The sequence below is a fragment of the Eucyclogobius newberryi genome, unplaced genomic scaffold (genome assembly GCF_026437365.1).
Source record: "Eucyclogobius newberryi isolate DKJ021-1_F unplaced genomic scaffold, fEucNew1.0.hap1 SCAF_11, whole genome shotgun sequence".
NCBI lineage: Eukaryota > Metazoa > Chordata > Actinopteri > Gobiiformes > Gobiidae > Eucyclogobius > Eucyclogobius newberryi.
This window is the reverse complement of record NW_027315735.1, coordinates 28,665,729-28,691,509: the sequence shown is the minus strand read 5'-3', so window position 1 is coordinate 28,691,509 and position 25,781 is coordinate 28,665,729. Positions and strand designations below refer to the sequence as shown.

General features: G+C 40.9%; 1 protein-coding gene across 15 annotated transcripts in view; it reads right to left on the bottom strand.

Annotated features, from left to right (window-relative positions):
• tenm2a (teneurin transmembrane protein 2a) overlaps nucleotides 1–25,781 on the bottom strand; it is a 308,508-nt gene that overhangs the window by 82,614 nt on the left and 200,113 nt on the right. For all 15 annotated transcript variants that reach the window (XM_072439821.1, XM_072439824.1, XM_072439822.1 and 12 more), the window contains one exon: nucleotides 23,897–24,135. In XM_072439821.1, coding sequence (XP_072295922.1) covers nucleotides 23,897–24,135 — 239 coding nt within the window. The remainder of the gene's footprint in view (nucleotides 1–23,896; nucleotides 24,136–25,781) is intronic.

The following is a 25,781-nucleotide window of genomic DNA, read 5'->3' as shown; positions in this document are numbered from 1 at the left end:
ATTTCACACTTGTAATGATTTTTAGGTGAGAAGAAGGGGAGTAAAAAAAAAAAAAAGTGCATGCGTGGAGTCGATCACAGGGAAGCAGGTTTAACAAGCAAACTATTAAAAATAGATCAGTTGCTTCATGAAGGTTTATATGCAATCTCGATGCATAATTCAGAGAGGCAAAGAGCTCACCGGAAACCATGTAAGGGGAAAGATGCAGCTAAAAAAGCACATATAACATGAAATGAATGAGGAAAGATAGACAGATAAAAAAAAGAGGTGAAACCGTGGCAATCCGTGGTTTATAGAAAAGAGAATGTGGAACGAGGAACACACGGACCAGTTATGGCCTGGTTTAGCTCTGGTTTAGCTCTAGTTTAGCTCTGGTTTAGCTCTGGTTTAGCTCTAGTTTAGCTCTAGTTTAGCTCTGGTTTAGCTCTGGTTTAGCTCTGGTTTAGCTCTGGTTTAGCTCTGGTTTAGCTCTAGTTTAGCTCTGGTTTAGCTCTGGTTTAGCTCTAGTTTAGCTCTAGTTTAGCTCTGGTTTAGTCTTAACTGCTGATACTGTGCTCATACTGCTGGTGCAATGTGTGTGTCCTCTACCTGCTTGTCTCCATGGAGATATTATTGCTTTTGGCATTTATTCAATTACATGTGTGTTCCTTGCATACAAATACCTTACAAAACATGCATTCTTGGTCTGGTAGCGTCATCTACTTTTCTCCATGAAGATAAATCATGTAATCATGCCGAATATTCCCGGCAAAGCAATAGCATCTCCGTGAAAGCAAGCAGGTGGCGGACCCTCCATCAGAAAAGTTACATATCCAATCTTATTCTGAAGGATATTGGCTCTGGTTCTGGTCCTCAAAACTGAGAGCTAAATTACTGGATGGTGTCTTTTCTTTTATACATATTAACTGTGTTTCAATTTTGTTCAGGACTTTTATGGACCTATTCATGAAATGTGTCACGTCTTCTTTTTGGACGCTCTGGTTTGTTCGTTTCTAAGAAAAGACACATTTTTGTCTTGTATTCAATCAATTAATGAAATCCATCATCTCTTCTTTGTAGATACTGTGTTTCTTTGTCTTAAAAAATAACAAACCAAAGTATTTTTTAACTGGGTTTACTCCCATAATTTAGATTGATAATGGGTTTATAATCCTCAATACTTTCTGTTCTGAATAAGGTTTAATTTATTCTTATAGTTCAACTTGATTTGACAGTATGCACAAAAGAGCATCAAACACAGGCATGACAAAAAATGAATCAGGATAAACTGACAGATCAAAAGCAAAAGGTGGTGACTCTTTGCTTTGATCGAGCAGCGGTCCAAAGGAATCAATCCAGGATTCAAAGAGAATATTTAAAAATGTGCCGCAAGGAGTCTGTGTTAGTCTTGCTTTAGCTGGCATTCGACGTCACTTGTAACGCCATTGACTGATATCCACAATCGCATCACAATCACATCTGCATTCTTCTGAAGCGGATTGAGTTTTCATCATAAAACTGACAATGTACGGGCGATTTATTCATTTATTGAATTCCCTTTTTCTGCATTCTAATCTTTCCATCCATCTATCCATTTGTCCATCCATCTTCTACTGCTTTATCCGGGGCCAGGTCACGGGGGCAGCAGTCTAAGCAGGGACTCCCAGACTTCCCTTTCCCCAGACACTTCTTCCAACTCCTCCGGGGGGATCCCAGGCCAGCCGAGAGACACAGTCCCTCCAAAGTGTTCTGGGTCTTCCACGGGGCCTCTTCCCGGTGGGACATGCCCGAAACAAAAAGCGCCCAGGAAGCATCCGGAACAGATGCCCGAGCCACCTCAGCCGGCTCCTCTCGACGTGGAGGAGCAGGGGCTCTACTCCGAGCTCCTCCTGTGTGACTGAGCTCCTCACCCTATCTCTAAGGGAGCGCTCAGCCACCCGGTGAAGGAAACTCATTTCGACCGCTTGTATCCGCGATCTTGTCCTTTCGGTCACTACCCAAAACAACTAAACCTCTATTGGACAGTAATTTCAACTGAGAAATGTAGTTTTTCCACATATTAATTAGTAGTTAATCCGCATATTCAACACTCCATCAAATCACACCCAGAAAATCATTTCCATTTTCCAATTAAACTTATGCATTCATTTCACCTTATTCACACGTTCTACTACCGTTTCTTTTAATAGACCGCAACACTTTACACTGCACATATGCATTTAACAGCAGAAGATTATTAAATTCCATTGTACCTTGTTACCTTTCTCAAACCCATTTACACCTTTTAACTCCGACACCCATAAATATTCCCCTCCACTTCCTCCTCACGAAAGCATTGTATTTCTGTCTGAACGCTTATGTTGGGAACCACTTACTGTCCGAACATGAATCACCACCACCTTTTTCCTCCCCCCCACAACGCCACATCAATGAGTAACTGTCCACTCACACCTTAAATCTTTTGCCATCTTCAAGTGTCTATTCTGCATCTGAAGCCTGTTGTATGGCGCTTTTCTCTGGCTCCTTAGGGGACGTGTTGCCGCTTAAATATTCAAGCTGTTCTGATGCGTATTCTCTTTCTGCTCTTAGAAAAGCGGATTGACGCCACTGGACGACAGCTCGCTCAAAGTAAATGGCCTCCACTCATGTACATTTCAGTGGCGGTTTGACGCTATTGTGTGCACCAAGTCCAGTCAAACTAAAACAGACGCAAAACTAGGTACAAACCAGCATCAAACCAAGTCTAAATCTATAGGCTTAAGCTGGTGAAGACCAATGCAAAACTTCACAACAAAAACATTATAGCGCAAGTTAAAAATGTCACTTTGCCTCCATAAAGATCGTATTTTTTTGCCCGGAATGTTCCACAGCAATGGAAAACAAGCAAGTGATGCCAGCAAGCAAAGTTACATACAGTGGAATAAGTAAGATCAAATGTTTTTTAGATATTATAAAAGTGCCAGGAATGAAATAGATGCTATATATATATATATATATATATATATATATATATATATATATATATATATATATATATATATATATATATATATATATATATATATATATATATATATATATATATATATATATATATATATATATACACACACATATATATATATATATATATATATATATATATATATATATATACACACATATATATATATATATATATATATATATTATATATATATATATATATATATACATATACATATACAGTATATATATATTTAATGCCATACTTCAGCCACAAAGCTTTAACCTGGATATTGCTATATTTGAAGAGCTAATAGATATTAAGGATCATGGGATATTGTTTTACACGTTTTACTTTTAAAAGTTTGGCATTTTAAAGTTGTATTAAAATCAATCTCTCTCCGACTAGTAGAAAACTGGTCCCTTTATTGAAAAATATCATCTGCAATTATGAATTATTCAGTCAATTTCTACCACAAGCAGAATTTTTAGTTTTAGTCGTACAGCTGTCGAGCAATGCTTTGGCTGCTCCCTGAATGGAGGCTACTACTTTTATATTTAGTCTCTTTTCAAAATGTTCCAGCTATCAGAACCGTTGCTTTTTCCTATTGTCGCGCCTCTCCGTTGTTCCATCTCAAGCCATCCTTATCATTGCCCATTCACACGCCTGCATCTCCCATTGAAGCAGCTGCTCTTCATCTAATTGCACCAAAGGCAGAAAATGGCCTCTTGCATGTCTTTTCAGTGTAATCTCTTGCAATACAAGTTAAAATTACACAAAGTGCTCAGAGAGACATAGACACGGACGTGCGCTAACACTCCTCTCCCTCCCCTCTCCCCTGGCCATCTAGATAAACGCATATTAACTGTACTAATTCACCACTAAATGAACAACTCTGACCCCAATTAGGGCGGTAATTGTAGCGGGGACCCGCCCCTGTCCTCGGCCCGTGCGCTAATTGGTTTAGGACGCATCTGCCTCTTCGCATTTCTACCTTTTAGTCTCCCTATACACACTTCCTGCAAACTCTCTAACATTTATTCCACTGGTAGTTGGTTGGTTTCTTGTAATCTTGTAATAGGCAACAAATAGTTCCGGTATAAGTTATTAGCTCTTATTGCACCTTATACCACCCTAAGCCAAAGGAAAAGGATGCATCATGATTGGCTCCCACTTTAGAACATAGTCTAATCAAAAATGCTCTATGATTGCAGCAATATTGCAGGTTAGGGTCAAACATGTTGATTCAGCCACCAAAATTATAATAAAGGATAGTCCAATGAGGTTCCTTTGGTCTTCTGATATTACGAAGCAGAACAGAAACAACTCAAATCGACCATTTCTGATCATTTTACAAGAGAGAATCACATTATGGACTGGGATGGAGCTTACATAAGTGGAATTGAGGACAACAAACACACACGAAAGACGAAAACGTGCCCACGGGGACGATGAACCTGTATACTGTCCCGAAGACATAGGACCGCAGATGGCGCTATTGTCTCTCTCCAACCAGGAAGAAGACAGCGCAGTCAAAACTGTCAAGTATAAAAAGATAAAATAAAACTCATCTAAAATCATCTGACGGAGCATTTGCCGCTGACCTTCCCGACATAACTTTATTCTTTTTTATAACAGGAAGGGGTCAACGATAGACCTACGAACTTTGACCACACGGGACGATTAGGTAAACATGTATTCTTTTTATCATAAGCCAGTCTGTCAGATAGACTAACATCAGAGGTATCACTCCTGGTATTACCACTATTATATAAAAAAGATGGACGGAGCAGAGCAGAGCGATAGATTCCTTCAGCTCTCTTTCCTGTGTCTTTGCCGCACAGACTCGCCGAGCACATGTTATACGGAGACACTGCTTCGGGTTGTTAATATTCAGTCCACTTCAGACTTACCACATAATATCCACTTAGGCGGAAGCAGTCTATAAATAAAGCAGTGAAGTTTGTGAAGGCAGTGCTGCTGGCTCAGATCGCCGGTCGTCCCAGGACAAAAGGAGACGTAAGTGGGGCGTCTGGCTGTTGCCCTGGGGCCCGGGGTGGCTGTCTGCAACGTCCCCCTACGTATGTTTCTTATTGCGCGGCATCGACAACAAGTGCAGTCTCTCCAAACCCCCGACGGGATCTCATCACCCGGCTGACGCAACCCGACTGTAATTGACTGCAACACACAGGTTATTCAAGTCTCATCAGCGAGCCGCCCCTGTACCTGAAAACCCCCTCTTTGCACTGGGAAACTTGTACTCGTTTGTCTCCTGAGTATCAGACGAGAGCGGGGCGCATGCGTGGTGAAAGTACATCCGAGTTAACACGACTTTAAAAGGTTAAACAACGTGAGGCGTTAGCGTGTTGAGGGAAAGGGCAACAGCGCCATGAAGGCATATGAGGCAATTATACATAATGAATAATTCTAGTCTTATTATTATAGCGCGCAAATAATTGGTTTTATATTGAGCTCTGCATGTGCGGTGACAATATCCGGAGACACATGTTGATTTATTAGCAGCCTTGAAGGTGTATGTATCGTTTCTGGTGGAGGTCTACTACCTGCTTGTCTCCATGACGGTGTAATTGCACCGCCCGAAATGCTCCTCAGTATGGCATTAAAGGACACAACTATGCACATTTTGCTCTGAGCTTTTAGCCATGTTGTAACATTGTTCCCTAATCTGAAACATATCTAGAGTTGTATTTAGCTTCATTCACGCATGTTTGATGAGTCTGTTTTGTAAGTCCTCTCCCTCTGAGCCTCGGAAAAACACTCAGTTTCAAATTTCCCAATTTCGTGATCTTTGGTGCCGTTTTGAAGTCCATAAATCATTGCCAGACTCGTTCTGGTCATTGTGTTTACTGTGTGCTAGCATCAGCATGTCAAGAGCGTTTGTAATTCCTTCAACAGCCAGTAGATGGAGCTCTAAGACAACTCCTGAAGAGGCAACAGCTCAGGGATATAAAACAATGTGTGCTTTCAATAGATATATCATTTAAAGTTCTAAAACATGACATGCTAAAGCAGAAGTAATCAAGAGCATGTCTAAAAGCATATAAAAATACAAATAACTAAAATAATGTGTCCTTTAAACTTATTGTACACTTGTAAACTGTAAACAATGCATTTTTGCTGAGAGCGGGATCGCCTCGCCACAGATCTGACATATAACTACTTTCCATGGAAATCAATGTTTAATGTTCAATTTAATATCATAATTATAATATAAATAAATAAAACATCTGAAGAAGTGCAGGTGGCAGGAAGTTACACACAGTACACAATCACATTTATCCTCTTAATCTTGCACTTATGTCTTGAAAACACATTTTTGTAGTAGTAGAAGAACAAAAAGGCCAATTTAAATCCTCCACTGACAAAAGGCAAAACACAGGACTGGCTAATTCCATCAGCGCTGCTTTAGACAGGGTAAATTAAAGAAGACAATGACCTCTAATTACAAGGCTGACACACTGACATTTCGCTTCCATTCCTTTTATTAGACAATCCATACATCTTGACTTCTTTTCATTATAAAGATGATCGCCTGCTCGCTTTGCATTTAGTAAATTGATCAAATGAGGAGGGGAGAAAAAAAAAGCATGTATTTTCAAAACATTAACACAGCATTTATCCAACTTGCCATAATTGCTTAATAGCCCGCTACTCCGCCCCTCCCGCACCGCAACCGCACTTTATGAAAAAAAAAAAACTGAAGTAAAAATCCCACAATAAAAAGTCACTCTAGAGTAAATGGGCGTACTGTCTGTATCCACTGGAGGAGAACAGGCGACTCACTCAATCACGGAGCAGAAATGGCTTCCTTTCTGGCACTGAAATATTGAGACGGTCCGGCGCGCGTATACAGCAGCGCAGGCCGCGCACGCATGACTGTGAGATGGGCCAAATGAACACAGATGTGATCGGAGTGATGTCCTCTTTTCTGAATCCTAATTTCCTCTTCAGATATCCCCAACCCTCCCCCCCACGCAGCCCGCCCGCCCCCCGCCCGCCGTGCACTTTCTCCTCTCTCCTTTCCATCACCCCTCCTCATCGATCTGTATTAGAAACAGGATATGAGGGACTACGCTATCTTATCACACATCAGAGCATGGCGGGGAGAGGACGACTGAAGCCGCCGCGAGATGGACAAACCAAATGAATATGAGCGGACAGCCATTCTTTCACTCCCAACCCATCCGTCTCCTGTTGCTAACGGGACGAGCGGGCGAAGCACCACGGGCCTAATTGGACCAGCGATCGGGCGCAGATAGCACCTCGTCTAATGAATAAATGAGTAGGGAAATAAACGCGCCGAGGCTGTAAGCTCCAATGTAGGCAACAGTTTAACGTCAGGGAAGTCCTAAGGGTGCACGGAGCATCAAAATATAGGGTTTCATCCCCAAAGTGTTGCACGCGTGGTCTTGATGTTAGCGTCATGCAATGTGCTAAACATGTATGAGGCAAATCGTTTGAAATGGGAGGAAAGGTGCACGAAAGCCAGCGACTATGGTCTTTAGGTGGTGTGCTACTACAATGCGAGTGAAATGCAAACTAGGGCTGCGCAATATTGGAAATGACAGTATTGCAAAATTTGGATATAATTTTAAGGAATAAAACAACCAAAATGTTCCTTAATGGATCAATCGAACTCCATTAAAATAAAACTTAACAGATACAAAACCAAGACAAGGCTAAATTAAACTGAATAAAGGAAAATCATGAATAAGAATCAAGCTTTTTTCAAAGTTTTCATTATTATTAAAAAGTAAATTTCTGTCAGATGAAGAACCTTGGCGTTCTGCAATATCTTTAGTATATTTATTTCTATTGATGCTTTTGTGATATACTGTACAGAGATAATACAAGCCAACGCAAATACAACATATATTATGAGTACATTATATCATAAGAAGATTTATGGATTTTGATTATTTATTTCTGTGAATAAGCTTGGAGACGTCAGTGATATTATCATAAACAAGGTCAAAACAACTGCATTTATCTATAGAAATCTGCTCTGGCCTCGTCTGAAGTTAAAGCTACGACAACGCTACGTCACCTTGAAGGAAAATATCCTATGGAATTCATTCATTTTTCAATTTCAAATAAATCTTCAGACTGTACAGAATACGTATAGTTGAAGTGACCTATAGAGACACAGAGTGATTAATGGTAATTAAGGCAAAATATATGAAGGGTGCACTTGGAAATTAGGACAGAATTTGGCACAACTTAAAATAGAAACACTGGAAGTTAAATAGCTTCTCTGTAGTGGCTAAATTATACCTCAAAGTTTTGTCCAACTGGGTCTTCATTAAAGCTTAAGGTGGTGGAGTAATATTTTGTTCTCGTGCTCGTGAAGTCCCAGGATTTCTATAATGGTCTGAACATTCTGTCTCCGGTTTGGTGAGAACATAAGTAACTAGTAAAGTAAAGTAGGCCATAGCAAAATAGAAATCACTACAATGTCGATGTGAATAAATACATTTACTGGATTTGACCCACGGTTGCCAAAAACATACCCAGATAATTATTCACATTTAACTTGTGTCAATACATATTCTCTATCTCTATTGGACCCTTTAAATTTTTGCAGCATCGGTTTATTATCATTATGGAATCAAAATGATTATTGAGAATAAAGTTCCTTCTGTAATCGAGTTAAACATTAGTAATTAACTGCTTCAAAAGTTTGTTGTTTTGCAATTCTAAAGTAAAGTTTAGTTTTATTGCTCTCACTCTGACCTTTCCTCTTTTGACCCCGACCTCTTTCCCTTGAAAACAAGTCCCAAACTTCAGGACAACAACCTCTTTAGCTCTCCAAAAGCGGCGGGTCAGTGGTCAGACGTTTACATTGTGATATCCTGTCCGAGCCTTCTTTGTGCCCTGCTTTGTTTTACCTGACCGGCGCGGCTGACCCCCTCATCGCTGCAGATGGCGTCGCACCTTGAGCCCTTGGCCCTGCCCCTTCCACTGAAAACTGGCAGCCCTTGGTTCGAGTCTAACCTTTCCCGGATGCGACAGAGCCCGCTGCTTGGTCCACACGCTCCACGTCTGATCCTTTTACCCCCGGGTTCGTGCATCCGCCATATGCCCAACCGCCCGACTCAAAGACACAGCAAACCTGTGGGCACGCACACACTGCAGCGCATCGGTCGGAGGGACTGAGCGACACTTCCTGACCCCTCGCTGCTCCATCTCGCATCGGCAGAAGGGACGCCACATGCGGAGCAAAGAGGCACTTCAGGGTCAAGGAGCCGGGGTTTGGACGCCGGCCATTTTGTCGCTTCCCGGGGTCCGACACAACTCAGAGCGACAGTGAGCAGACGCAATTGATTTCACAAGATACAAGAAAAAGCAAGTAAAATGGGAGAATTGGTGGCTGAAGAGGAAGTTAGTATTAGTCATCAAATAAATAAAAAAGGTCAAGAATCGTCAGGTTATGAGAGCTTTATAACCTGACGATTCTTAATCCTAATAATAAAACATACATTTGCCACAGTGCAGTATAGTATAGGTTATAGTATAGGTTATAGTATAGTATAGGTTATAGTATAGTATAGGTTATAGAGCTCGTGGATTGTGTCGTCACATATCATAGAATCATAGAAGAATTCAGTTTGTTTCCAAAAGTCTCTCAAACCTAGAGATTTTAAGATGCTATAATGTTCATTCAAAAGTATCCTAACGGGGATATTTCACCACTTTTTTGTGTTTTTTGTTAATTTATCTTTACGGGCGAATTCCACGGTCAGTAACATAACGTTTTTGACATTCGCTTTCGATAGGTGAGGTGACATTCCACAGATTCAATGTTTCAAATCATCAGGTATTTTAAGACCCGCTTAAGAAAACAGGAAGAGAAAGTGGCCCAAACTCTTAGTAAGATAATCAATGAGTTTGTCCAGAAAGTGGACGAATGACCTAATCAATGAAAGGGACATCTAACTGCTTCGGACAAGGGACAATTAACGAGATTTTAGTGCACTCCAACAAAACAAAGTACTCTCTCAATGTCAGTGGACTTTTTACCACTTAGTAGTGACGCTCTGCTGGTCTAAAAAGTGCAAAGAATGTCATTTCATTGAATAACAGACAGGCAAAATGGGTGCATGTCTTGCTCAAAGGCACAGTGAAAACACTGATTTACTATGTTAAAAAGTACACAAATTACAACAATAAGTTTATTTTTCTCTGTAAAAAGTTGTATTGCTTTGAGTAAACGTAATAAAACAAGAGATGACCTTTGTGCAAAAAAAAATCACAAAGAAACTAGCATAAATACACAGTGTTATTTAAAATGTAATTAACGTTAGCATATTATAATGAGATGAGCCGATGTGAACGCTGTGAGTGGAGAGAATGGGCGTAAAGCGATTGTGATCAGTCTGAGAGCGAGACGGAGCGGCGGTGATGGATGGTGAGTGGTGCTACTCAGAGCCATGAAGGTCACACTTGATGACAGCGCGTCCCGGAGCCTGTACAGACAGCGAGGGGCTTTTTAATCAACACACAGCAGCGATATGGGGCCAGGACTAAAAATACAGAGGCAAATGTGCACACGCTCTCATTCATCAGACGCTGCACTGCAAAAAAAAATACGACAAAACGGAAAACAATCGAGGAACGCGACAAGATAAAACCTTTATTTGTGCGGTTAAAGCTCGTCCCGCGGTCTCGAATAACACATAACAGTCTTTCAGTTAGTCGTTTGTTGAAAGTCAAGACCATGGATGCTTGTGTTGACCACTGGCTGACCAATGTGTTGGTTTTAATCCATGCTGTACTTTTTTTTATTGAGTTTTCTAACAACTTATCAGGCGGTGTTTGCTAACTGTAGTTTCCCCCACCGCGCTGTCACTGTGAGTGGCTCTGACTCTGGTGTACACTGCAGCATATGGACGGAATAAAAAGTAGGTAAATTGACTTAAGAGTGTTATACTATTATGTGAAGAAAGTGGCTATGACAAAATAAGGGCTATGATTGATGGCTGGTTTTATAAATGATAGGATGCAGTGGTAAGTTATGTAATACTGCGTCCAAACGTGTTCAGAGGGATTTTTTAACTAACTACAGCTTAATTTAACATGTTTGTTTGCAGCACTTCAGATCAAGTATTCACCACTTGAGATCTCAGGACATTCTTATTTTACAGTCACACAGAGTCAATCCCGAGTCAGGAAAAAGATAAGACAGCAAGACTATTCAAATTAAATTAAATTATTGTATTCCTTTTTGGTTTTATTTATTGTTTTATTGGCATTTGACTGGGATCCTGTGTTTGTTTTATTTGTATTTTGTTTTTAACAGGGTACTTATTAAAAAAATGATTGGATTTTTCAACTGTATAAATAATGAGGAATAAAAATATCATCCATAATTAACCTTGATAAAGAAGGAACAAAGACTCAATCCATTATGAACAAATATTTTGATTAAGAATTAAGAAGACTTCATTCATATGTCATTGTTTGCATATTAAAGTAGTTATTAAGCCTGAATCATTGAAGAGTGACTAGTAAATTAGTTTGGTGTAGTTATCTTACCATAAAATATGAATAAAATGTGCTACCCTGTTTGCTATATGCATATACTGTATTATGAGCGGTTTGCCTTTATTTGTCAATGCATTTCACATATTTATTTTTTGAACAATATCATTTTTACAGTGCCGGTGCCGCCGTGTGGAGTAAGACACTGAGCATGACAGATTCACACGCGCCGGCACAGACGATCCCGAACTCCCTGCAAAGGTGACACCGGCCCCCGCCAGCAAGTTTACTCTTCCCAGTCAAGGACGCGGCGTCGCTGTGGTTCGCGGAAACAGCTCCACCTGGGCTCACACACTGTTAACGCGAGGGTGCCCTTCATCTAACCCCGGAGTAGCAAACGTCTATGTGCTAAAAACAGATTTCCAAATTCACCCTGGCGTTGGTTAGCGGGGGGTCTCGAGTGGACAGATTTAGCTGAAGTGTAAGACGTGCCGCGATCCTATTACTTGCCACCTGTTTGTCGCTGCCACCCAATCACAGCCTGCGTTCCCTTTCAACCGGTAAGCGTTTCACATAGATGCACTCTTTCTCCTCTCCTTCGTCCTGCTATTTATATTTTGTGTCCCCATTTGTGCTATCGCCGCTGCAGCGGAAGAACCATCGTCAGCTTTAGTATCGTCTTCTTCTTCACTACCGTCATTAGTGTCTCTAATACATCTATTACACTCTGTCTTCATCACTGGGGCCAGAACCACATTAATCCGTTTAATAAAGTGTAAACTCGATTGACAGTGGCTGCATTCACACAAACACCGAAATCTCATAATAATCTGATTTCTGGACCTTTGAGATGATTGAAATGACATGCAAACTGCAAAAATCTGGACCATTATCAGAAAGAAATCAGAGGATTTTGCTGTTTACATATAATTTTATTAATGTTAATTAATTGTAATAAACGCAAAAATGATTAGATTTTGAGTGTGCATGAAACCTGCAGTGTCTGTTGGAGATATTATGCTTTTAAACATTTATTTGGTCACCTTTTTTAATTTAAATTAAGGTTGATTTGGCAAACATTTACAAACTACACCTCTGTTTCCAATGGGGCATTCACACATTGGAACACCCTCTTCTGTCAGCAGTAATGAACAATGTAATGGTTTATAGAGCTAAACACTCTTTGTGAGCGCTCAGAGAAGAGGACCTCGTAAGCAGAATGAATGAAACAAGCGTGACTGAGGCAAAATACAACTCCAGGAATGTTTTTTTTTTTTTTTTTTTTTTGAGGACAACAATAGAACATTTTTAGAATGATTGTGTGTAAGCCCTGTGACTGCCTGGCACTGTCACTTTAACACTCCGTAGTTAGTTGCTGGGATTGACTTCAGCCACCCACGACTCCTAACTGGAATAAGCAATAAGCGCAATGAAAGTACAAGCTGTCATTAGAAAGCATAATTCTGTGTAGAGGCAATTGCATTAGCGTTAGCATTAGCGGTGGTTCATTTAGCAGCTAGCCTAAAGGTAATGGCTACAGTCAAGAGTCTGCTACTGACCTTATTAATGAACGTGGCAAAGTTTTTGTTGATGAAACTATGGGTGAGTCAAGCTTGGGCAAAATGGCACGTTTTTCTCGTAATGATTCAAGATTTTTGACCATATTATTAAAAGAAAAACAAAACAATAAAGTTACGAAGCAAACAAATCAATAAAGTTACTAAACAATAAGGCTATTAAGCAAACAAGACAGACTTTTTAATTACCGTATTTTCCGGACTACAAGTCACACCGGAGTATAAGTCGCACCAGCCAAAAAATGCATAATAGAGACCAAAAAAAAACATATATAAGTCGCACTGGAGTGTGAAATGCGGATGCTATTGTGAAAATAAGATAATATCACATATAAGTCGCTCCGGAGTATAAGTATATAAGTATAAATATAAATATAAGTCGCACCCGGCCAAAACTATGAAAAAAAGTGCGAACTCCGGAAAATACGGTAAACAAATCCAAGTTTAAACATTCAAAAAATGCCATCCACCACTACACCACACGATATATGAAGTCGGAATGTTGTTTTACCGTAGACTTTTCAATTAAAAAGCAGTCAAACGAGCCGAGCTGTAATAGAAGATCCACGGTACAAGCAGACGTCACGCTATAGGGGCCAAGTCAACAGCGGGTTCCGGGATCAAAAACGCTCTGCCGTGTGCACTACCATCTTTTAGCCTGTGACATGTGTTCTGTTCCTCCCGGTGTTCTCGTCCTCCACGTGCCTCTCCGTCCTCTCTGTGTCAGCCCCTTCTCTGCTCTGCGCTGGTGTGTGATCAATTAGGAGGCATTAATCCCACAGATCCAGCAGGTGACAGGGCCCCACGAGTCTTTGCTCTCCTTCATGTCTCCTCCTCCTCGCTCCTCGCTCCTCGCCACACCTGGTTGTCTTCCATAACCGCTGTTTCACCTCCCTGACATAAATCACCTGCTTTCCTTCATCACGGCAAAAATAGTGCAAACTGCTGTTGTTTTAATGCAATTCATACCATTTATTATGGATTGGACCTACAGTGGATACTTTTCAATCCTCAGGCGAGACACTGCAGGTGAGTAGGAAAACAAATCTTGAATTTAGAGTATATAAATATCAGATCAATACAAGGCATTTAAGGCAAATGGACTAAATTGCGCATTCTTGAGACATAAAACTGAAAAATAGATGGAGCCACGCCTATATCATATATCATTTTTGACATATTAGACAGACAAAAACAAAAAAAATAAACTAGATTTGACTAAAAAGTGGCATAACATTTCAAATCGTGCACATTTTTTTGGGAGTTAAAACCTTAATTAATCAGACTTTTTTCTGTACGATGTGTCAAATATTGTAGTTTGGTGTATGTTTGGTGATCTTTATGGGAGAAAATGTTGAGAAAATGACCTTTGACGTTTCACTGTCCCTTATATAGAGTGGATTCACTTAAAATATAAAACAACGGTAGGATCGGATTGGACAATGTGGTCGTTTCCACTTGAAAGTAAGTAAGTAAGTAAATTTTATTTCTATAGCACCTTTCACAGACAGAAGTCACAAAGTGCTTCACAAAACACAAAATAAAACGATAAAAACACCAAAAATTTACAGTGAGCAATACATAATAGTAAAATCAGCCGCTAAAACAAATGCAATTAAAAGGCTTGACTAAATAAAAAGGTTTTAAGCTGACCCTTAAAAGCAACTGAGTCCAGTGACCGTAGGGAGAGCAGAAGATCGTTCTAGAGTTTGGGGGCAACTGCCTGGAAGGATCGGTCTCCTCAGAAAACGGGTGCGAGGTTGAGAGAACATAAAAACAGTGTCCCCTTAATAGGGTTAAACACACCTAATATGAACAATCTGTAACCTATTGGCGATCGCAATGTAGCACCAGGAACTCTCCAAACCTTGAGCTATAGTATCCTGGTGTGGGGAACTGAGCTGGAGGCCTTTTGTGCATGTTTTATGTCAAGAAAACCACCTACAGCGAGAACAGTTAAATCCTTTGTTTTCAAAGCTGCATTATTTATCCACTTCTCACACTTGCTAAGCTATTCTTCCATAGATGCAGTTGCCATGGGGCGGACTGGCAGATATGTTGGTTTGAATTGAACTGGTCTGTGTTTCGTTGCAGTGTTGGACAGTAATTGTACATGAACCAAGATAACCAATAGTTACTCTTTTATTTGGCGGTATTCTGCAAACAGTTCTAATTTGAAATGATTACACTGCGATATGTGATGACGCAATTTATACTTTGAACGGCGCAGTATTAGTAACAAAAACAGAAACATCTGCTCGTCTCGTATGCATGTGTGATTTTTCACTCTCTAATTAGTGATAAGTGAATATATAATGAACTGCGGCACAACCATAAAGCTTTTACACTATAATGTGATGCAACTTTATGTAACGTGTCCGAAACAGTCCTAATACAATACTCTGATTGGACCATGTAACAGACGACGTTACAAAATAGGCCACATTTAAATTCCGGCATTCAGTATTCTGTAAATAAATACATTTTCAAAGTATTCTTGCCATCCACACAAGTGCACACATTCGGCAAGCGTTTTTGCCCATAGAGAGCGACCGAGCAGTGCTTTTTACAACTATTTTAAAGCTTCATACTATCTTTTTTGACAGTGTATTGATGTTGCTAGTCACAATTAAGTGTAAATATAATAGTGTGTGTCATTTATGGGCACCAGGAGTGAAAAACAAACTCTCTGTCTCACTCTCATTGCGACAGTCACAGATCAGAGTCTCTCCGCTGTGTTTTTCGGGCGCCCCTGTCCTGTTGTTCCCGTGGCGACCCGCTGACAGTGATGCATCTTACTTCTTCGCCTCTGCCCTCTCTTGCTCCGACTCAATCCCAACCTCTCTTCCTCCCTTCGCCTTCCTCTATCTTGCCCTCTCCAGGTTGCCGTTCACAATGACAGACCGGTATGGGCCAACCATTCACCTGTATCCTAGCAACCACATCTCCTTTTTGGCTCCGGTGCGCCACGCAGTGCAAGCAAACAAGATGCCTGGGGATCGAAGAACAAGCTCTGTGCGTTCAGTCATTCCTTCACATGTTAAAGAGGAGCTATACTGCACTAGAGTCAGAGTAAAACAGTCACTAGGAAAGGAAAGCTTTATATTTGTAAAAGGATTGAATTTGAGCCAATGTGTATCAATGAATTTCAGATTTAAAATGACAATGCTAATCATCATCATGCTGTACAGTAAAAATGCAACAATCAAAATATCGTTAATGTTTATAAAAGTGTGTTGTAATCGTTCATTATTGTTTGAAGGCATTGGATCAACAGATTTTGCCTATTGAGCTTGTTCTTAAATGTTCTATATCAATATATCCAAGCTGTGACCCGGGGGCCAAATGTGGCCCTCAGACCAAGAAGGCAAGGCCATAAGTTAGGCCTAAGCATGTTAGTGTGAAACAGACTCGCATAAACGCTCCAGGCCTGAATAAAGGCAAGTTAAGTGAATTTTTGCCCGTTACCAGAACTACCAGTCAATGGCCCTCTGCTTTATTTATGTTTCATGATGCGGCTCCTGGTGGAAAAAAAAAGTTTGCAAGCTCCTACTCTGTAGCTCAAAGCTCAATAGCATATATTGATATCAAAAACTTTGGGGTAGTTTTAGTTTTGGGTTCATGTTGATTAGTAAATGCTGTTGTGTTGCTCCTGTTAAAGGTGGAATGGACGATTTTTTTCAGCAATTTTTTTTTTTATCATATTTCCTCGTGGCGTGGATAAATCATTTGTCCTGCCACGTATCAATCATAAAACGCACCTACCGCTCACCTGCAGCCGCGTGCGGTTCCTCCTCACGTTTCCGCGTGCCTAAGCGCATGGATCTATCATAATATAGTTCCCTCAGAGTACGGGGCAAAATGAAGACAGAGAAAGACAGTTCGAGCTGACGCAGAAGTGGACAGAAATCTACGGGAGACGAGCGATGCGATGCGCTCCGTTGCGCTAATAAACAAACGCACGTGTGTGTTGTATCAGACCGCAGGCGGAAGTGCGCATGCGCACTTCCGCCTGCGTTCTCAAATTGCCGAAAAATCGTCCATTGCGCCTTTAAGTATTCAATTGCACTCCCATACAATAAAAAAGTTGAGACACTTTCTAACCGGCTCTACTGTGTTCTCTTTACAGTCTCTGACATTACACAGTGTCAAAAGACTCAAAACCCAGATACTAAAACTAACCAAATCTAGACAACAAGCATCAATACTGAGAAAACAAAAAATCACATGTATAGGACAAAATTTAATATTTCCTGCAGTTTTAAATAGTCTGGATCTATATTAGTCTAAGAACACAAGGTCATTTTAAATAAACTAATATTATAATGTGTTGAAAATGGCATTATTTAGACAAAAACAAATAGCATTTTTTAATACTTTACAGGCTTTTCCTTGACATTGTAGCTCTACCTTGACAACACCTTTTCACTATAAAAAGTTGTCCTCTACCTTCCACCTCACTCCCTCATTGAATCCCATGTGTTGTGACATCACATGAAAACAACCTATTCAATAACGTGGCTGGACACAGATGCGTATGGACAGACCCCCACTGAGCCGTAGATGTTTGAATTTTCGACTTTGGAAATATATATCTATGTATGAGTTTATCTGGTTCGCGCCTGGCACCATTCAAGCAGTGTGACAAACTGAATATGTCTCAAAGAGATGCGGTCTGCCTGCTTATGCCTCATGCTGAGTCCTGCCTTTCTAAAGAGGTTCTCAGCCCGTATGAATTTATGTGTGCTTCCGCAAGATTGTCGGGCAATTTTCGAAAGATTTATTTATTCACATGAAAAAAACAGAAAAGGAATAAAGTGATGTTTGTAGAAGGCCATGCAGGCACGCCCATATATAGCCATACAATCGGATAAACGCATTTTTCAGGTTGAGAGGAAAGCACAAATAGAAAAGTGCTGTTTGTGCACATGTGTCGCGGTGTAATTTATGAGCGGGCTCCGGGGTGGACGCCTCGGAGGGGTCCTCTTCACGGCTGCATGGCTCGGGGTGCTCAACGCAATCCCCTAAAGATACTGACAAAGCGACACCCATTCGCACGCTGGCAGATCCCCCTCATGAGCGGTGAACTCTTCCCACTGTCGCTCACTGCACGATTAGCGCCACAAAAAGCTAGGTAAACACAAGGACTTCAGGCTCAGCAGCGTCGCTACAGCTCTGTTCAGCTTAGACAAAAAAAAAAAAAAAAAAAAAAAGCAGTGCAAAACAAGTCTTACAGAAGTGAAACAGGGAATTACCTTAATCTGAAGTAATGAAATATCAATGCTGCCTTGTTTGGCTTAATGAGTCACAATATGGGCATTAGAACAGTTAGAATCAGTATGTTAATTTATCTTCTTTTGCTTTTCCCACCAGGGAGTCTGAGTGGAGTCATCTGCCTCAGGTTTTACTCGTTGCAAAGAGTCACAGGACTCTTTGCAACGAGTGAAAACTAAAGCAGATTACGCCATTGTTTTTTGTTCAATTGCAGGCCCGTTATCGGCTTCCACATTACAGGGGCCCCATGCGACATTTGTGGTGGATGGTACGGACCCTGCTTGTCTCTAACGGAGATGTTACTGTACATGCTTTTAATGGAATGTTCCACAGAATGGCATTAAACTTTTAAATCTCATTAGAGACAAGCAAGTGCTGCCACCAAACACGTCAGGTCGTCTGTAGAGATGCACGCCCGCTAACAGTAATGGTGCATGTTTTTTGTTTGTTTAGGTATTCGAGCATGAAAAACGTCTGTAAAGTTTCACGGTGCACTAAAAATGTAGCATTTAACCCATGTCACTTGGGTGGATCACAGTGCTGCACTCAGGGACTTACCTCCAGATGGTGATTTAAATTTGCTCAAGACCTTCTTATAGCTGGATGATTTGCATGTTGTGAATGCGTTAGGGTAATGAGCGACAATGAAGTACCCAGCAAAAACTTCAAATACAGGGAGAACATACCATAATAACTGTGCAGAAAAACCCCATAGAGCCCGAGGTTAAACCAGGAGCCTTCTTGTGGTAAAGAGAGATTGCACTCAAACAATGACCTGCCATAACATGAAATAGTATTAACAGTCTAATTCTTTTTAAGTTGAAGCCATACGATCCCCACCAAAGCCAAACATTAACCAGTACAGCGTAATGAAATAAGACATTTTCCTTTCACTGTTAAAAGCTGTTGTTGGCCTGCAGAGGATTATAAAGCCATAGGGCTGGAGTTTAAAGGAAACCTTATTAGCAGCAGCTGTTCCGACTCAAATGAAAGCATTAAATGCACAGCCCTTTTAATACCATTCCACTGATAGCTTTGTTTTCTCACAAACCCAAAAATCAAATTAATTACGAGGCATGGCTAATAATCTAATGCTACCAATTATGAGGATGGACAGCCACTAGTGTTAACAAGTTGTGTCTGGCAAGTCCCCAGATGGTGGGTCGATATAGAGGGGATGGCATCAGCATGTTTGTAATATTACACTAATTAGGTATTTAAATGACAACTGTTGGCGCACTGGTTTATCCTCTGTGTTTATAATAATACACATTTCCCTATACTGTGGTCTTCTTGTCAGCCCCAGCCATTGTTGCATTGTGTGCTTTTTGCCTCCTTTCTAACACGGCTTGTCACTATTATCCAGCAATGGCCCTTTAATATACGCTTAAACAATTGTGTATAGCTGAATGGATGTTTGGTTTTGTATTGCATTTGTTCACACTGTAAGCCCGCATGACAAACATGGGTCGAACTGACTTGTTTCCAGTAATATTTTTTACAAATCTGTCCTCCATACGCTACAGTGGCCCCAGAGGCTCAAAATAAAGTTGCACCGTTAACTTAAAAGACGCGAGTAATCCAAAAGTATAAAGACAAAGTGTATTCTATTTGAAATTGCTCTTGAAAGGGCACTGTATAGATTTTCAGGTGGGAAGTCTACTACCTACTGGTCTCCATGGAGATGTTATTGCGTTGGCTGGAATGTTCCGCAGTATGGCATTGAGCTTGATCTGCCTTTTTTTGAGTTACAAAAAAAAAACATTTGAGTTGTTTTATCTAGGGCTGCACGCTGAGTCGGAAAAAATAAAGACTTTTCTAGTAAATACTGGGATTATATTGCAAATAGATTTATGTTTTAATGTTAGGATTCTGGTCAAAACTTACTGTCAATTAAAAAAAAAAAAAACATCCAGGGGAATTTGCAAAAAGACCCATGAACTGACAAATGAATAAGAATCACAGGATAGTTTCTGTTTGTGGAGGAAATTATGGCACTTTTTTTGTAATTAAGTGCCATAATTTCCTTATACTACAGCCATTGCGATTTTCTAATTGTGTCCATTCAAATTCTGATATGCTTTTATTTATGATTACGTTCATCTATGGCCTGGCCTTTAGAAATACTTTGTGGTAGATGCAAAGCCATACTGTGGAATATTCTGGACAAAGCATAAACATCCACATAGAGGCAAGCAGGTGGCAGGCGCTGAAAAAGTTACACAGTGCCCTTTTAAGTACTAAAATAATAAATCGTCTTCATATTCCTATAGACATTGCATTAGGTATTTTTCCAATTCTTCAAAGTAATATTTGTTCTTCTCTCTTTTTCATTTAAACATTTCCATTGCCTATGGCTACAAAATCATCCCTTCTCATGTGTTTGAAAACCTGTTTAATTTCACAGCCAATAAAAGCAACCCATCCTCTGTGAATCTTATGTGCACTATACAAAACTCATATCTGGTTTTGTTGTTGCGTGTTTGCCCTGCGGTTGCTACAGTTATGTGCGGCGCTCGGTGTGAACTTTCCCGTCCTTTCCTCTGCCCACTCTCCTGGCTCCATCTGTGGCTGTCCGCCGCAGTGTGACCGCGAGGAGGCCCAGGAGACGATGGATGTGTGCGCATGGCCCGGGGCGGAGGGGCCTTGCTCTGCCGGGGGAGGACATAGTACAATCTCAAGGGCACGCCACGGGACGCTACGACTTCAGAAGATATAGATAGACATGTCCGCATTTACATAGGCAGCATGGATAGAAAGTGACACGTGATGGCACATGCCAGGACAGGCTTTACATTAGTGAAAGCAGCAGTGTCGATGAGCAAAAAGCCAATCTGTTTGCGCATTTAACATAGTGTATTAATGTGGTAATGTAGGTACGGTGTCTTGCTAGGGACACATTCGGAGAAGTAGTGCTGGAAAAAGTGATTCAACTGCTCACATCGCAAGTACTGAGCGGCTATTACTATCCCTAACGATATACTTTTTTTTTTTTTTTTTCAACTATTTATTGACGAACACACACTGCGAATGTATTCAATAAAGTCCATTATGGCTGTATGTAATGTTATATAATTACACAAATGCTATATCTGTCTGCAGAATCAACTTTTTGCATGTTATTGTTTTATTGTTCAGCCCATAGACAGAAAGTGTCCTGATTTATTTCACCAAGGCAACTGTTTAGTTTTAGTTTATTTCTGTGCACAATTCTTACTAATAAAACAATAGATAAATGGATAAAAGGCAGGTTGTGATACAATACACCCTAATCGTTCCAGTCCCATTGTAACATCACAACAGTGTTATCACATTTTTCTAATATTGTAACACCCCAACCGTCAGTGACACTTGACTGCACATCCTGACAGATCCATCCTATATATCGCAGAAGCGTCATCGCCCACACCCATCCACGGCAGCACAAATAATGAAAAATTACATTAATAATGTATGCAGAGGTGATATGGGGCTTGTCCTTTCTGCTGATGCCACTGTTTTTATAAGAGCCTCCCATCTGTTGACTGGGTCTCTGGGGTAAAGCGGGGCCAATCAAGAGCCCAGCAACACATCTGCCTCTTTATCCAGATTAACACTCTCCATATACCTGTTATTTTCCTTTTACTCCATTGTCTCCTTGTCACTGGGGGATTGCGCGCTCTCGTCCACCAATTGAGGTCAAGAAGGACTAAAAATCATCGCACATACACACACACAAACCCCCCCACCAATTCCCCTTCCCGTTCTCGCCCTCCCACGTACTCGGCCGGTCAAAAACGATGTTCTCGGCAGTCTCTAGGAGTTGGTACAAAGTGCTCTCAGTCGCTGCTATTGCTGTAACTGCAACTATTACAGTTTTAGCTCCTTTGAAGCATAGGTCAAACGGCAAACAGCTATTGGTCAAGCTGCTGTGAGAAAGTACCAGTTCCCGGTCCTGGGTGATTATGTATTGTAAAGGCTCATAATTACGAATAATGACAGATGATTATTTTTTTCTCTCAATGTACAATTCAAATACACCCACACAGGGCTATATTTCTATTAGAAATGTCATTTTACAAGTAACGCTCGTGGTTTGCTGAAGTAAAAAAAAGCACTGGATGAAAAAATTGTATAAGTAGTACATATTATAACCCATTTTGGACATTTATAGCTATTGAAAGCCTTTGTATACTAGACTTTGTTCCAAGTTTTTATAAAAACGAGTGCACACCTCATTCAGATTTCTGTGTGTGCAATTCATTTGACCAATAATTGCAAACACTATTAACATTCTATCAGTGCATAGTTAATTCATTGTTAATGAAAGCCCTAATAGGTCAGGCAATTTATCAACAGAACATGCTTTTGTTTCTGAGTGACATGTCAATAACTGTGACGTGTAAAAACTGCACAACGTAATCGTGAAATAACACTAACATTTAACACATTGCCGTTCCTACGATATGCAACGCAGCACATCCTCCGTTTCTCCCTTTTGTAAGTTGGTAAAGTACTCTCCTCTGCGTCGCTGCTGTTGCTGTGAGTACATCTGTCTCCGTTCTGGATGTGGAAATGTAACAAACACACAGTCCCCCGCTGGCCCTGTTTAGCTTGTCCCCCGACTGATACCTGCTCCTGGAAACAGCCCATAAACAGTATTTTATGCATCTTCCTATGAGTCTGACTGGCTGTTTACTATGCAGAGTCGAGGCCCGAGCTCCGTGTGAGACTGCCACACAGCTACACGACGACAAGACTCGGGGAATATGCATGTGTAATGTAACTGGCCGTTAGCTTGACTATTTTTTCGCAGCGGTTCTGAATGAATACAAATTTTGTACATTTTATGCATTGTGTGTCACGCCGTGTCTGTACGCTCCAGTGTCCAGTAAGATTGCGAGGTCAAACAGCAGCAGCAGACATTAATTCAGCTGCTATGGGCATGTGGACACGAGTACTCTTACCAATGAAGTGCAAGGCTAACTTTTACAAATCATTTCTTAGATAGACGGATAGAGAGAGACTTTATTGATCCCAAAGGAAGTTCAAACTCAGCAAAAAACATTTTCACTGCATTTCCTAGTCGAATCAACAATACAGTACCTCTTTTCCACTGGTCAAAGCTGGATCATAAAGTTGGTCCAGAGTTGGTTAAACAAAACTCCAAAACACCAATTGGCAACGAAACACAATAAGAACAGTTTGGATCTGGATGAATGACTTATGTGGACTTTGTAGAAAAGATGAGACGTTTCTGTACATCTTTAAGTTTCAATTCTGACATTTCTGGATGAAAATGGGCAATCTTCTTTGTCGGAGCAATCAAGTTGCCATTGTAGAAATCGTGAAAGCAAACTGACTTTTGACTGTGACAGAAGCCAACCTTGATTTGAGCAAAGCCTAAACTACAATAGCTTTGATTAGCTTAGCATATTGTTCAGTTATGTTTCCAATTTGGGGGAAAATGCATCGTAAACTAGCCAGTACCGTGGACAATTAGCATCTAGCATCAGACCAATGACGTCTAAGGTAGGTTGTAAAATACAGGGATTGTCCTTCATGAATAAAGCATTTATAAAAGTACTTTTTCACTTACCGATGAAGTAGGAGAGTAGGATGGCCAGGAGGGCGGCTGCTGCGATGGCCGACACTGCGGCACATTTCCAGCTGCAGTACTTGGACGGTTTCTTTAGTTTGAACGTCGATCGGGAGAAGGTGTTTCTGGGCAACAGGCGAGGGGGCGGAGAGTACACGGTCCCGGAGGTCAAAGGGTAACCGGGAGACGAACTGCTGAAGAGTGGAGTGGTCCCTGATGACGTCTTGAACAAGAAGTGCCTGCAAAGAGAGAAGATGTCGATACATGAGCTGAAGAATATTTGATTTTGGATGAAGTAAAGATTTTTATGGCAATTTATCTTATATCTGTCATTCTTAATCCATACACTTTTCCAGTCACTTTTCTGCATTGCCTTTGCCTTGAACGTTCCATGACATGATCTCCATGGAGACAAACAGGCGGTGGTACTAGCCTAAGTTACAGGTCAGATCTGTGCAGAAGCGCTTACCTATGTTTGTATTTTGTTGCAATAAAAACACCCTTAATGCTAGAGAGCTATGTTTCAGCTCATACTGTGGAACATTTCAGGCAAAGTGAGAACTCCATGGCAACAAGAAACATTATACCATGCATCTTTACATTTGTATATTTGGAGAAGTAAAACATTCAGTGCCACAAACTGGAAGGCAATGGGTCTTTATTCCAAATAGTGGAAACCTACATGTCACTGTAAAACCTACATGTCACCGTGAAACCTACATGTCACCGTGAAACCTACACGTCAACGTGAAACCTACATGTTACCGTGAAACCTACATGTCACCGTGAAACCTACATGTCACCGCGAAACCTACATGTCACTGTGAAAGCTACATGTCACCGTGAAACCTACATGTCACCGCGAAACCTACATGTCACTGTGAAAGCTACATGTCACCGTGAAACCTACACGTCACCGTGAAACCTATATGGTACCGTGAAACCTACATGTCACCGTGAAACCTACATGTCACCGCGAAACCTACATGTCACTGTGAAAGCTACATGTCACCGTGAAACCTACATGTCACCGCGAAACCTACATGTCACTGTGAAAGCTACATGTCACCGTGAAACCTACACGTCACCGTGAAACCTATATGGTACCGTGAAACCTACATGTCACCGCGAAACCTACATGTCACTGTGAAACCTACACGTCACCGTGAAACCTACATGTTACCGTGAAACTTACATGTTACCGTGAAACCTACATGTCACCGTGAAACCTACATGTCACTGTGAAACCTACACGTCACCGTGAAACCTACATGTTACCGTGAAACTTACATGTTACCGTGAAACCTACATGTCACCGTGAAACCTACATGTCACCGTGAAACCTACACGTCACCGTGAAACCTACATGTTACCGTGAAACCTACATGTCACTGTGAAACCTACATGTCACCGCGAAACCTACATGTCACCGTGAAAGCTACATGTCACCGTGAAACCTACACGTCACCGTGAAACCTATATGGTACCGTGAAACCTACATGTCACCGCGAAACCTACAAGTCACGTGAAACCTACACGTCACTGTGAAACCTACATGTCACCGTGAAACCTACATGTCACCGTGAAACCTACATGTCACTGTGAAACCTACACGTCACGTGAAACCTACATGTCACTGTGAAACCTACATGTCACTGTGAAACCTACATGTCACCGTGAAACCTATATGTCACCGTGAAACCTACAAGTCATCGTGTCACCGCGAAACCTACATGTCACCGTGAAACCTACATGTCACTGTGAAACCTACATGTCACCGTGAAACCTACAAGTCATCGTGTCACCGCGAAACCTACATGTCACCGTGAAACCTACATGTCACCATGAAACCTACATGTCACCGAAAAACCTACACGTCACCGTA